This window comes from Amblyomma mixtum, chromosome 5 (genome assembly GCF_055824585.1).
Source record: "Amblyomma mixtum isolate Tamu chromosome 5, ASM5582458v1, whole genome shotgun sequence".
NCBI lineage: Eukaryota > Metazoa > Arthropoda > Arachnida > Ixodida > Ixodidae > Amblyomma > Amblyomma mixtum.
Genome location: NC_143016.1, coordinates 74,639,313 through 74,650,346, shown reverse-complemented (window position 1 = coordinate 74,650,346; position 11,034 = coordinate 74,639,313). Strand labels below are relative to the sequence as shown.

At 45.6% G+C, this 11,034-nt stretch overlaps 1 protein-coding gene across 1 annotated transcript; it reads left to right on the top strand.

Moving 5' to 3' along the window:
* The first annotated feature begins 341 nt into the window (after positions 1-341).
* LOC149342687 (uncharacterized) lies at positions 342-10,793 on the top strand. Its single transcript, XM_089542207.1, has 5 exons — positions 342-540; positions 2,729-2,892; positions 6,841-6,923; positions 7,307-7,387; positions 10,632-10,793. Exons 1-5 carry the CDS (start codon positions 421-423, stop codon positions 10,769-10,771), a joined length of 588 nt encoding a protein of 195 aa, XP_089398333.1. The 5' UTR covers positions 342-420; the 3' UTR covers positions 10,772-10,793.
* Positions 10,794-11,034: the final 241 nt, after the last annotated feature.

Here is an 11,034-nt window from a genome sequence, read left to right as displayed (position 1 = left end):
CTAACATGGTTCTATGAATAAAGCTTAACTGTATAGTTAAAGCGCGGATCTAAAGAAGCGGTTAGAATTAACGCATTATTACTTGTACCTGTCTCTATTCACAGTTGAATCGAACAGCCGTCGCGCATGAACTAATAAATTATAAACAATAAATAATGAGCAACATTCTCCAAGATATAGGCCGGCCATCCGACAGGCGCAAGCTTTTTTAGACGTGTCGTGTTTTTCTCATGCAGCCGTTCCGACCACTCTCCTGCCTTTGCTGAGCATTGACATTTTCTAAAGGTTCAAGCATCGCACTTTATTCCTGTGTCGTTAACGAGCTTTCACATTTGATATCCAGCATGGAAACATGAACGCTCGCACGCTGCAAATGCAAGAAAAACGCTGCATTTCAATCGCATATTCAGTGAAGACAGCATGGCTCTTGCCCTGCTCGTCGTGCTAATCGTACTGGCATCCAACCCAATCGACGGACAAGTCTGCACTCCACACGACCTCATTGCACGCAAACTGGAAAATGCACCTGATGCATGGAAGGTGAGCCTATAGACTCTCAGAAAAGAAGAAAGAAAATGAATACTTTATTTACACCCTGAAAAATTTACTAGGCCTCGTGTCATTGCATGCACCCCGCTCCCCCCGGAATCATGTATTTAAACCTTTTTTACATTCGAAAATATTACCGCTCAAGAATTCATCTACGTGTTAAAATTTTCCTCGTCTTCCTAGTTTACCACAGTCAGCCACAGGGCGAGACAAGAAGGTTTGGACAACAGGTTTTATTTTCTTATTTTGGAACATCACTTATCTTCGCTGATTTGTTGGAGAGCACATTATATATCATAACTTGCCTTGAACTATTGTACTCAAGAAGGCAGGGTGGTGCTCTGTTGCGAGTCCACATTCTCATCTGTTTAGTTAAACATTAAAGAACATCGAGCGCTTATGTTGCTGCACCAATTCGACAGAAAATATGATAACCTGAGAAATATGCAGTCTTAGGCATCGCAGAAGGCGCATCGTAGGTGGAAAGCATAGAAAAACAACAAGTTTGGAAATGTGACGTTTTTATGACACGCGTAACTATCATTTTGCCGTGCCTTCAATTATAAATCTAAGATTCTTGCTGGAAGAGCAAGCCGTACACTTCTTGGTGTCTTAAAGGTCTTACCTAGTCTATAGCTTTTATTTAAGCATTTTTTATTCGTCTTAGATGTTTTGGTTGGTTTGATTTGATTTAATAAAATCTGACTCACTTCCCTTATGGGCCTGCAGGAGGCCTAGAGTGTATCTAAAAAACGAGTTGTAACATTGTGAACCGACTAATGACGTCCTCAAGGTTAATCGTTCCAGTTTCATAAGGTTAATTGTTCCAGTTTCATAAGTTTCGTACTATGCAATGTTCTCAAAGGCTGTCATTCGAAGAGCTACGAAACCAGCATTAAATTGAAGCTATGTGTACAGAACCGAAGGCAGGAAACTCCACGCGAGATTGCCGGTGGTGTGCAAGAAAAATGAAAGAAAAATTCATGTGAGACTGCCACTATTAAGCATTAGTTTTTCTTGAGAACATTAAAAGCAGCTCGATGTATATACAGAGAAAGCTACAACAAAGTGACTTTACAGTGAGTTCACTGACATCAAGTCGACTGCAGCGAGCTGTCACTGAAGTGAGCTGTGTTATTTCGAGATATATTGCTTACATTTCCACCTCCAAAACGTCGGCTGCTTGTGAAGAAGTTCAGTAACTTCTGCAGATTTCTGAGTTCAATCACATCGTCATCATAGGTCAGGAAATAATGTTGCTTGTTACCACCAGTTGTCATTTCTTAAAATGCACAGATGTAAGTGGTTTTGGGTTAAAAGCCCTGAGGAGGCGCTGCTGCCTTTTGCCCTTTCCTTATGCGTCTATGGTGACAGCAATGAATTTTAATGGCGCATGGACAGCTCACGCCAAGGAACGCCACGACACAATATGTTCTGGTCAGCAAAAGGCTGGCGCTTATGCGTCCAGTTTTATACTTCCATAAATTCCCACTTAAAATGGGCATCAAATTCTTTAATCCAGTTCAATATTCTTACTCAGAATAGGCCAAAAGCCTCCGAGTTTGCTGATCCAGTTACAGCTTATGTAGTGCTGAAATGGATTTCAACCGCAATGACCATGCCACAAGAAATATAGCACATCGAAGATACTGTAGAATTTGAAAGCCGGTAAAGCATCACCGAACCTGTAAACGGACTTGGTTCTGCTATACAAAAGGTTTGTAACGTATGGCGCCTTTTGAACCTTGCAATATCTTCAAATTCACTTAAACTTAAGAGCGTATTGAGTATATTCTTGTCGTACCTGCAGGAATCTTTTACAATGCAGACGTCAAAAGCAGAGCCACCCCATTATGCGCGTGCGTGCATGCGTGTGTGTGTGTGTGCGTGTGTGTGTGTGTGTGTGTGTGTGTGTGTGCGTGCGTGCGTGCGTGTGTGTGTGTGCGTGTGCGTGCGTGCGTGTGTGTGCGTGTGTGTGTGTGCGCGCGTGTGCGTGTGCGTGTACGTGTGTGCGTGCTTGCGTGTGCGCGTGCGTGTGTGTGCGTGCGTACATGTTATGAGCCCAATTCACATTCTCTTTAATGGTTGCGGCTTTACTGATTTTTCGGCACAGCTCTAGTTATCACGAAGCTGTGTTATATGTCATTTGTCTCCAGGCTATATATAATTACATTTGCAGCTGATGGCAGAAACAACGGCAAGATTTTTCCTTGTGTATCACTCAAGAAACCCTTCGTTTCACCAGCACCATTCTTGTCTAAATGCTGTGAGGATTCGCCATACAGAACATCCAAAGAAATCTGCAGTGTACCAATACACTTACATTACGGGGACCAAACTCATGTAAGTAACATTAGCTTTATTGTGCTCGTTTTTCACACGAATTCACAATGCGGTCAATGGTTAAGGGACGCTGACTAAATTGGGTTACGTGAAATCACGTCGAAACTTGTAGATTTCTAAAAAGTCTAGAAACTTGGTGATCCACTGTCGTGACTGCTCCCCCTGCTAACATTGTCCTCCAAATTTCGCAAACACCAGAATCATGGCAAAAAAAAAAGAACCAGCTCACCATTGACAACCTAAAAGCAGGCTGCGTTAGAGTACAATCAATAGCCCTCCTGGAAAAAGAGATCAGATTCCTGTCTGGGTCAATATGGTTTTATTGCATTCCAAGATACCTACAACCCTTTCGATACCCCTTTCAGTTCTAATCTTATCACTTTTTGGTTCGTTAATTGTTGCCTCACTCATGTCATCCTTTTACCTGTTTTTTAGCGCTTCATTTAATTTTGGACGTTAATTATTGCCTAAGTTATGCCATACATTAAACTGCTTTTATCGCCTTATTGATTTTTTGCCGGTCTTGATTCTGGGCTGCCATTCCTTTTATCTGTTTTCTACCACTCCATGAATTTTTGCCATTTCTCACCTCATCAATTCTATCTTTTCACCTATTTTTATGCCTCGTTTTTAGCCTTGTTATCGCGTTTTCTGTGTAAGTCATTGTCATTTGTTAGCCAAACCTTGGCCAATTTTTCTTACGATTGTTTTTCTTGCGATTATTATCGCGCTGCTTTTCTTCTTTTTTTCGGGGTTGAGCACTCTGTGAATGCCTTATCACAAGTGGCTGCTACAGATCGTCCTCTTCATATCTGTGTTGCAAATGTGCTTCCGCGTCAATATCCTTCTGTTAAATATGAGCCGCGGCTGAAAATACCTACAAAATAAAGTTGGCAGTTCAGCGCAGTTGCGTGTGTGTCTTATCCGTGTCCTTGCTGCAAGCGCTCTGATTAAATGATTACAATGGAGTGGTAAAAGGCAGAGAGTGGACTAAAAATTATAACACTCGTGTTTCTACACAGGGAGACAAGTAATCCAGAAAGAAAGAGATATTATGTAACTATAAGGCGGGAATGTACACAAAGCTTGAAGGGAAAGGTCGAGCATTGAAATCAAAGAAATCACGAGATAAGACACAACTAAGGTGAGGAAAAAAAGAAAATATTTGCTGCGGTTCAACCAGGCTGAATCTATTTGACAGAGCAGAAGCTCGAAGCGGAAGCAACGGTAGCGCCCGCTACCAGCTTCCTCTAAGAGCACAGCGCTTGTCCTGTGCTCTCGTGTTTCTCTTTCGTCGTCGTTGCTTCGCGCTGCCGCTTTCCACGGTCCCCTGTCGTTCACGCCGCTGCTGCCGCTGCTTCTACAGGCGAGCCTCTCGTTCTTATTCGGTTTCTGCTTTGATCTTAGCAAGGTTTCCACGTTATATCTTTCGCCAGCGCGCCCTGTCGACGTTCTTGATCATAAGGATCATCAGGTTCAATCAGCTGTCTGCGATACACAGCCGAAGCACTGGTTCCAGGCGCGCCACTCCTCCATGGCTATCTGCGAACGTCAAGCAAGGCTTCGCGCTTTTTATTATCTTATCAGATGAAAGGCTAGTCACGTGGCTCAGCGCAACTCCGAGGTGAACGTTGAATCGCGTTGTTCAACGGAGATCTGAAGGCGAGTGAACCACCGTTTTTAGATCCCTGATCTAAAAACGTTGGAGTGAACGCCGCCGGCTCCGCGCCCCGCAGCTGCACCGAGGCGCGGCGAGTCACATGGTATGACGTCACAGCCACACCCTCGGCTCCGCCGCTTGATCATTCTTCGTAGCGACATGACCTTGAGGTTTGCATGGGAGGAGCAGAGCTTCCGCTCTAAAAACTCTGTCTAGGATGGGAAAGGAAACTCAAGGCTGAACGATGGAAATGGGAAGGAAGATTGAAAGAATCAAAGGAAACCCTTTGTTAGAGATAAGCGAAGGCCGTGAGGAGTCTGTTTCCCGGAAAAGATAGGATGTTCGGTCAGCACGACTTAAAACGATGAGTTTGGTGCTTTTAAGTTCGATAGCTGCCTGCAGGCTGCGTGCCAGCCTGTCTCTCATTTCGGAGTCCGAGTTCAAAGTGTCGAGCGCGCACACTGTCCACGCAGCTATGTTAACGAAATACCGCCAGAATGGCTTGGGGTTGCGCACGCACTCCATCGTATTAGTTCGTGTTCTACAAAGGAAGGGAGCTCCAGTACTAGGACGCAGTCTCTCAGAATGGGGGCTCCGAGAAAACGACTAAGCGTCGGAGCGCCGAAACCCGATAGAGTAAAGTGGCGGTTGGAGAACTTGTCACAAGATCTCAGTGCAGCTTCTTTGACCTCACTGCAGGGACATACTTCCAAGAAATGTGCTGTTGTATCCATTTGAGGGGTCGCGCCACTTCTTTGTAGTAAGTGGTGGCCAGGGCGCCATGGCGTAGCGGTCTCGTTGTAGTTAGCCGCTGTTCCGGATGTGTGTAGCCATGGCTTTGTAGAACTGCATGCTAGCAGGAAATGTTCGCACTGATCACAGAACTGCACAAACCGCTAGGCTGTGAGTTTCATTTTTACGCGCACGAGGCCGAGTCCACCTGCTGGGAAACTCCAGAAAATATTAGATCAACTCATTGTCTCGTATGTGGTCGCAATATAAATGCGACCCACATTCGGCGTAGTCAGAATACAGACTTGTTATCGGTGGTGGCAATTAAGGCAGACTAGTGCACAGCGGGGTATAAAATGGTGTTACAAATGTGAGCTCTGGTGAAAAAGGCTATATGGCGTGCCCTGCACACCTGAAGTTCTCTCTCCGCTGCCGCTAACTTTGAGATCCACCGACCGCCCACTGATGCGTGCTGACTAAGATTGACCCCGAAGTTCCGTTCAACTGTGTCGTGCCCTTAAATCTCGACGAGGTTGGCGCGCTTCTTCAGCCAATGTCCGAGCCAAGCACCCTTTGATTTTGTTAGGTGCAGCATTGCTTGGTTAAAGCAGGGCTTTATATCGCATGTATGTCGTGTGGTCTTTCACACAATGGTTGTGACTGTGAAAGAGGGAACAGTACACGTGCTCGTGGGCAAGACAAGCCGGTGACGGTACCCATAAACGCTATCGAGTTATATATTTAAAGGCGGAGCCTCTGTGCCCCCCAGATTTGTCTCTGAACCGTGGTTTGTTTGGAGATACCTGTGACCGTAGCGTGTAGGTACTCTGCGTCTTAGTCATTGTTCCCACTCGCTATTGCATACTGTTATGAAGATGTCGAAGGTGCATTCCGTTATTGCTCACTAGGTCTGGCAGAACTACTGCATCTTTTCAGCAGCGTTACGCCGGTGAACCCACTCCGGCTACGGGTGCGTGGGCCTGGAAACTTCTGAAAGAGGGAAACATGCATGAGCTGTAGAAATAAGGAGTTTATTACATTCGTTACATTCAAATATGTCATTGTCTTTTATTTTCAGTGTGAAATATTTCATTCAAAGTCTAGTAATACTATATAAGCCGGAAGCCGGACCTGGATGTGTTTTGCCCTTTATGGCGTAAAAACGCCCCTTATTGCCCTGATGCATTCAAGCCGCTTCGCAGCCCTTGATTATTAATGAAATTCCAACAGTTTGCAATGTAATTGATGTTTATTTTTTCGTGATCGAGCGAAGAATTTTATATTAGTAGGTTCGGCCAAGGGCAAGTAAATGGCGAGATTGCAGACACAGAAATATGGCGTCGTGGTCAATGGAGTGCAGACATTCAACGTTCGCGAACTTTACGAGTTGTCTGTTTGAATTTTTTTTTCCGCAAATTGCCGCCATGAGGAGTATTAACGTCAATTTTCAACGAAATTAACAACTTTTTAGCTTCTTAGGCACTTTATGAAGGCTAAAAGCGTGTCGAACGCATTTCTAACCAACTACTAAGCTGCTACCCACGTTTTGTCCACAGTCGGGAGCAGAAAAATGTAGAGCTTGACAAAAAAGATCCTGCCTATCCCCACTACAACGAGTTCACTGTGGATGTGAGTCATGGTAAGCAGCATGCACGATGAATTCTGCATCATTACGCTTTATTCTTCGAAAGTAATGATAAGAAAGAATTTTTACGCATTTGCTCCAATAAGGTAGACAATGAACAAGTTTCTTCACGCACCTCGGATTCACGTTGCATGTCCAGAATAAAATAGATCTCCATTGAATCACAAGATGCTGCGGATCGTGAAAAGTTTTCGCAGTTTTCTAGAACTGTACCAACTCTTTGCACCACCTCGTAACAGGGCTTACGTGCTTGCAGCAGAACTTATATCCTGTAGCCAAAAGTCTTAGCGCCATATAAACCTATTTTCTCCGTTTAATTTGTATTGAACACCTTGTGTAACTCATGTATGCAAACCGATAATGTTCTTTTGTCACAGGGACGAGCAAGCAGCTTCAAGATTTCCAGGTTATATACACCGACTACAAGGAATGTGTTCTCGTCTGGTCGTGGAACTTAGGTACGTAGTGACTACAGACCCTAGTAAGATATTTTTCTGCGAAATATAAAAGTTCCTTTGTAACGCAACGTACGAGCCACGAAGGTAGCAGTACCTTAGCTATTCCAGGATTGTCTTAAAGATGACCAATAGGATGGTCCGAATGCAAAATGCAAGAACAAATACCAGTGCTTACGTGATGAAGCTTCAAGTGCCCTTTAAAAAACTGCTAATTAGCAGATCAAAGAGCCTCATCCGGTTGCGACGAAAATCAGTCCGCTTTATAATGACAGACTATAGTAATTGTACACTCTGATTTTTTCCGCTGTATGGTGTTAGCGGCTGTACAAGGAATTCTGCTTTTAAATCGACGTAGAAAATTTCGCTAAGCTCCGAAGAAGCGTTCCTATTAGAATAATTGCCGCCGCGGTGGCTCAGCGGTTATGGTGCTCGGCTGCTGACCCGAAAGACGCGGGTTCGATCCCGGCCGCGGCGGCTAGAATTTCTTTGGAGGAGAAATTCTAGAGGCCCGTGTACTGTGCGATGTCAGTGCACGTTAAAGAACCCCAGGTGGTCGAAATTTCCGGAGCCCTCCACTACGGCGTCTCTCATAGCCTTAGTGGCTTTGGGACGTTAAACCCCATAAAACCAAACCAACCTATTAGAATAATTGGAACGGTGTATATCACCACGTTATATGTCGGGGTACAAAGCAGTTGCTGAATCAATCATTCTGTTTTGTTCGGGATGTGTATGTTACATATTAAAGCTTCTTGTGTCTCTTTAACTAAAGAAAGCCTACGTTGAAAACCCGCGCTACACCCTTCTCGACGAGCGGAATGGCGAGACGACGGCAGAACTTGCGCGTGACGGCGCGCGTAACGGCTTTTGTACGCGGGAATGCGAACAAGAGTGTACAAACGCATATATATTATCGTAGAGACAATGCATCATATCTGAGGGCATGTGTGAAGATCACAACTGCGCAGTTCAACAAAAAATTCCTTTTGTGAATTTGGTGCCGCTATCGTTTTCGGCATCGCACTTTTTCCTGCGTAAAATTGCTCTCACGCGAGCTCATAATTGATTCCAGCATCGAGGAAATAAAGAACAATTTTGTCCAGAGGCAAAAATTCATGTACAAACTTCTCACTTTTTTTTAACTACATTGTTGCTAATTAAGGCTCCAGTTCAGGTTCTCCACCGCGGAGAAAAAAAGAACGCGAAAAATGAGCTTTTGTTTTTCTGTTAAAAAACTGGCTGTGGCTTAGCTTGGTTAAGCCTGATAATTGCGAAGCAATACGATAGGTTCTGACGTTGTTTCTACCGAAGACGTTGACCGTTTTCGTCGGGCTGCATAATGAGCACGCCGCTTGGAAAGTCGTTCTGCTCGTTCTTCTGCTGTCTCCGTAGCTCGCTGATGCTTCCTCCTTGCATTCTGCCGAAGTGTCTTGCTTGCTTGAGGCGGCATCTGACAGGCTTGACGAGAGGAGCGAACCGGCGATGGTGCCTACCAGCCTCGCGCTGCGAGAGCGCGAGATGGGGCCCCGTTTTTAAGCATGAAATGCTTTTAGCTCCCGTTGTCGGCATTCTGGTGACGTCACGCCGAGACAGAGAGCCATCATCCGGGCACTGAAATCCACTCATCCGGGTACTGAATTCCTCTCATCCAGGCACTGAATTCCACTCATCCGGGCTCTGAAACGAGAACATCCGGGCACCGTACGAGACTTCGCGAGATTCAACGAGACTCTCTAAGCCCTCCTACGGGACCGGCATACAAGCGCCGGTTGCTCTCCAAACGAGTCACAAAAAATAACTGCTGCCAGTGTCTTTAAACACTGAGAAGACACTGGCAGCAGTTATTTTTTGTGACTCGTTTGGAGAGCAACCGGCGCTTGTATGCCGGTCCCGTAGGAGGGCTTAGAGAGTCTCGTTGAATCTCGCGAAGTCTCGTACGGTGCCCGGATGTTCTCGTTTCAGAGCCCGGATGAGATATCAGTCGAGCTGTGCATTTGATAATGCACGGAATTATAATTTCCGATTTCTAATAACGCGTGGAACAAGCACATACATGCCACAATACACTTCGTTGTCATACGTGATCTCTTAGGGGCTTTGAGAGAAGGCCGCTTAGAGAAAGAGGCTGAGAAGTGCTTTCGGCGGAAAACTTTCGCTCCCTCCCCACGATGGCGCTGCGGTCCTACACTCACGCATGTAAAAGACCGGCCGCTTGGCTTTCAAGCCTTTCCCCCTCTGGCAGGCAGATGTATACACGCTCGCGGAGTATTCGAACGCGCTGCATATACATTCTTGTCAGGCCTGCGTCTCGTCGTGTCCGCGTACGCTTCTGCATCGTCCTGGATTTCAATGCCGCCACCGTCACAGCTGCTTAAGCCGAGCAATGGAGCCTGTGTTAGGCCCGTAAACATTTCATGCTTACTCTACTCTCGGTTACGGGAGAGACGCAATTTTTACACAGATGGTATGACGTCACTCCGCGCGCGGTGCCCCTGGTGAGAGGAGCGGGAGTTAGGCCGCCGTTGGTGCCTACAAGCCTCGCGCTCCGACGGCGCGAGATGGGGCCCCGTTTTTACACAGATGGTATGACGCCATGCCAAAGGTCATGCCAAAGGTCAAGTGGTGCCTACCACCGCCTCGCGCTGGAACGGGCTGAGGTGGTAGCTAAAGTAGTATTGCTTTGCAATAAAAGCTCCAAAAGCATTTGATCACCGCATTGTGTGTTTGGGTGAACCCTGTACTCGAATGGTCTTTTTCGTGCTAAGCCAGGCATTCTTGATAATGTGCACATCACAGCCTAATGTGATGCCGACCTCTTTCTATGCCCCATTCGGCTCCCAGTTTACGCACCCTGAACGCTGAGTGGATGGAAAACGCAAGTATTCGACGCAAGGCATGCAATATTGTTACACGAGAAAGTCGGCTGCCAGGAAACAGGAAAAGCTAATGTCCAGGAAGCGCTAACTAGAATATGCATAATAACAAATAATAAACTGGCAGGGAGAGAGAGAGAGAGAGAGAAAGCCCATCAATGAGAAAACAGAGAATTAAGCCGGCGTTTGAAAATCACTGGCATGCTTCTCTGCGCGGGGAAGGGAGTTTGGGAGATAAAGGCGGAAGTAATAAACTGGATAACTAGATGATATGATGATACGATGATATGTTGCTCTTATCCTCAAAATATGTTTCGATTTTTGTCCACTGATGCCTCCCCCTCCCACCTCTTGACAACATCCAATTTCAGGTTACCAAGTGTGGGTTGAAGCATCCCACCTGAAAGAACACAGGAAAGTGCCTCATAGCTGCTCATTGTTATACGATCTTTTGGAGCCGCGTACGAAGTATGTTGTATATAAATGGAAGACGTGTAAAATACAAGCATAAAATAAAAATTTACAACCTCGTTTTCTACGTTCGGAGTGGTTTTTTGTTCGAAATCTGGAAGTCACTTAATATACCTATTTCTCTTCAGAATACGCCAGCTTAGTTTCGAAGGCACAGACATGGAAACATAGTTTCGACATTGAAAAAGCCTGAGACACTGCGTCCAGCGTGTTTCACACTGAGGTCGCATATAAATCTGCACCTAACAGTGCTTGCTAAAATAGCGCTAAGGATCAGAGGAATAAACTGCTGTGGGCCTTTAG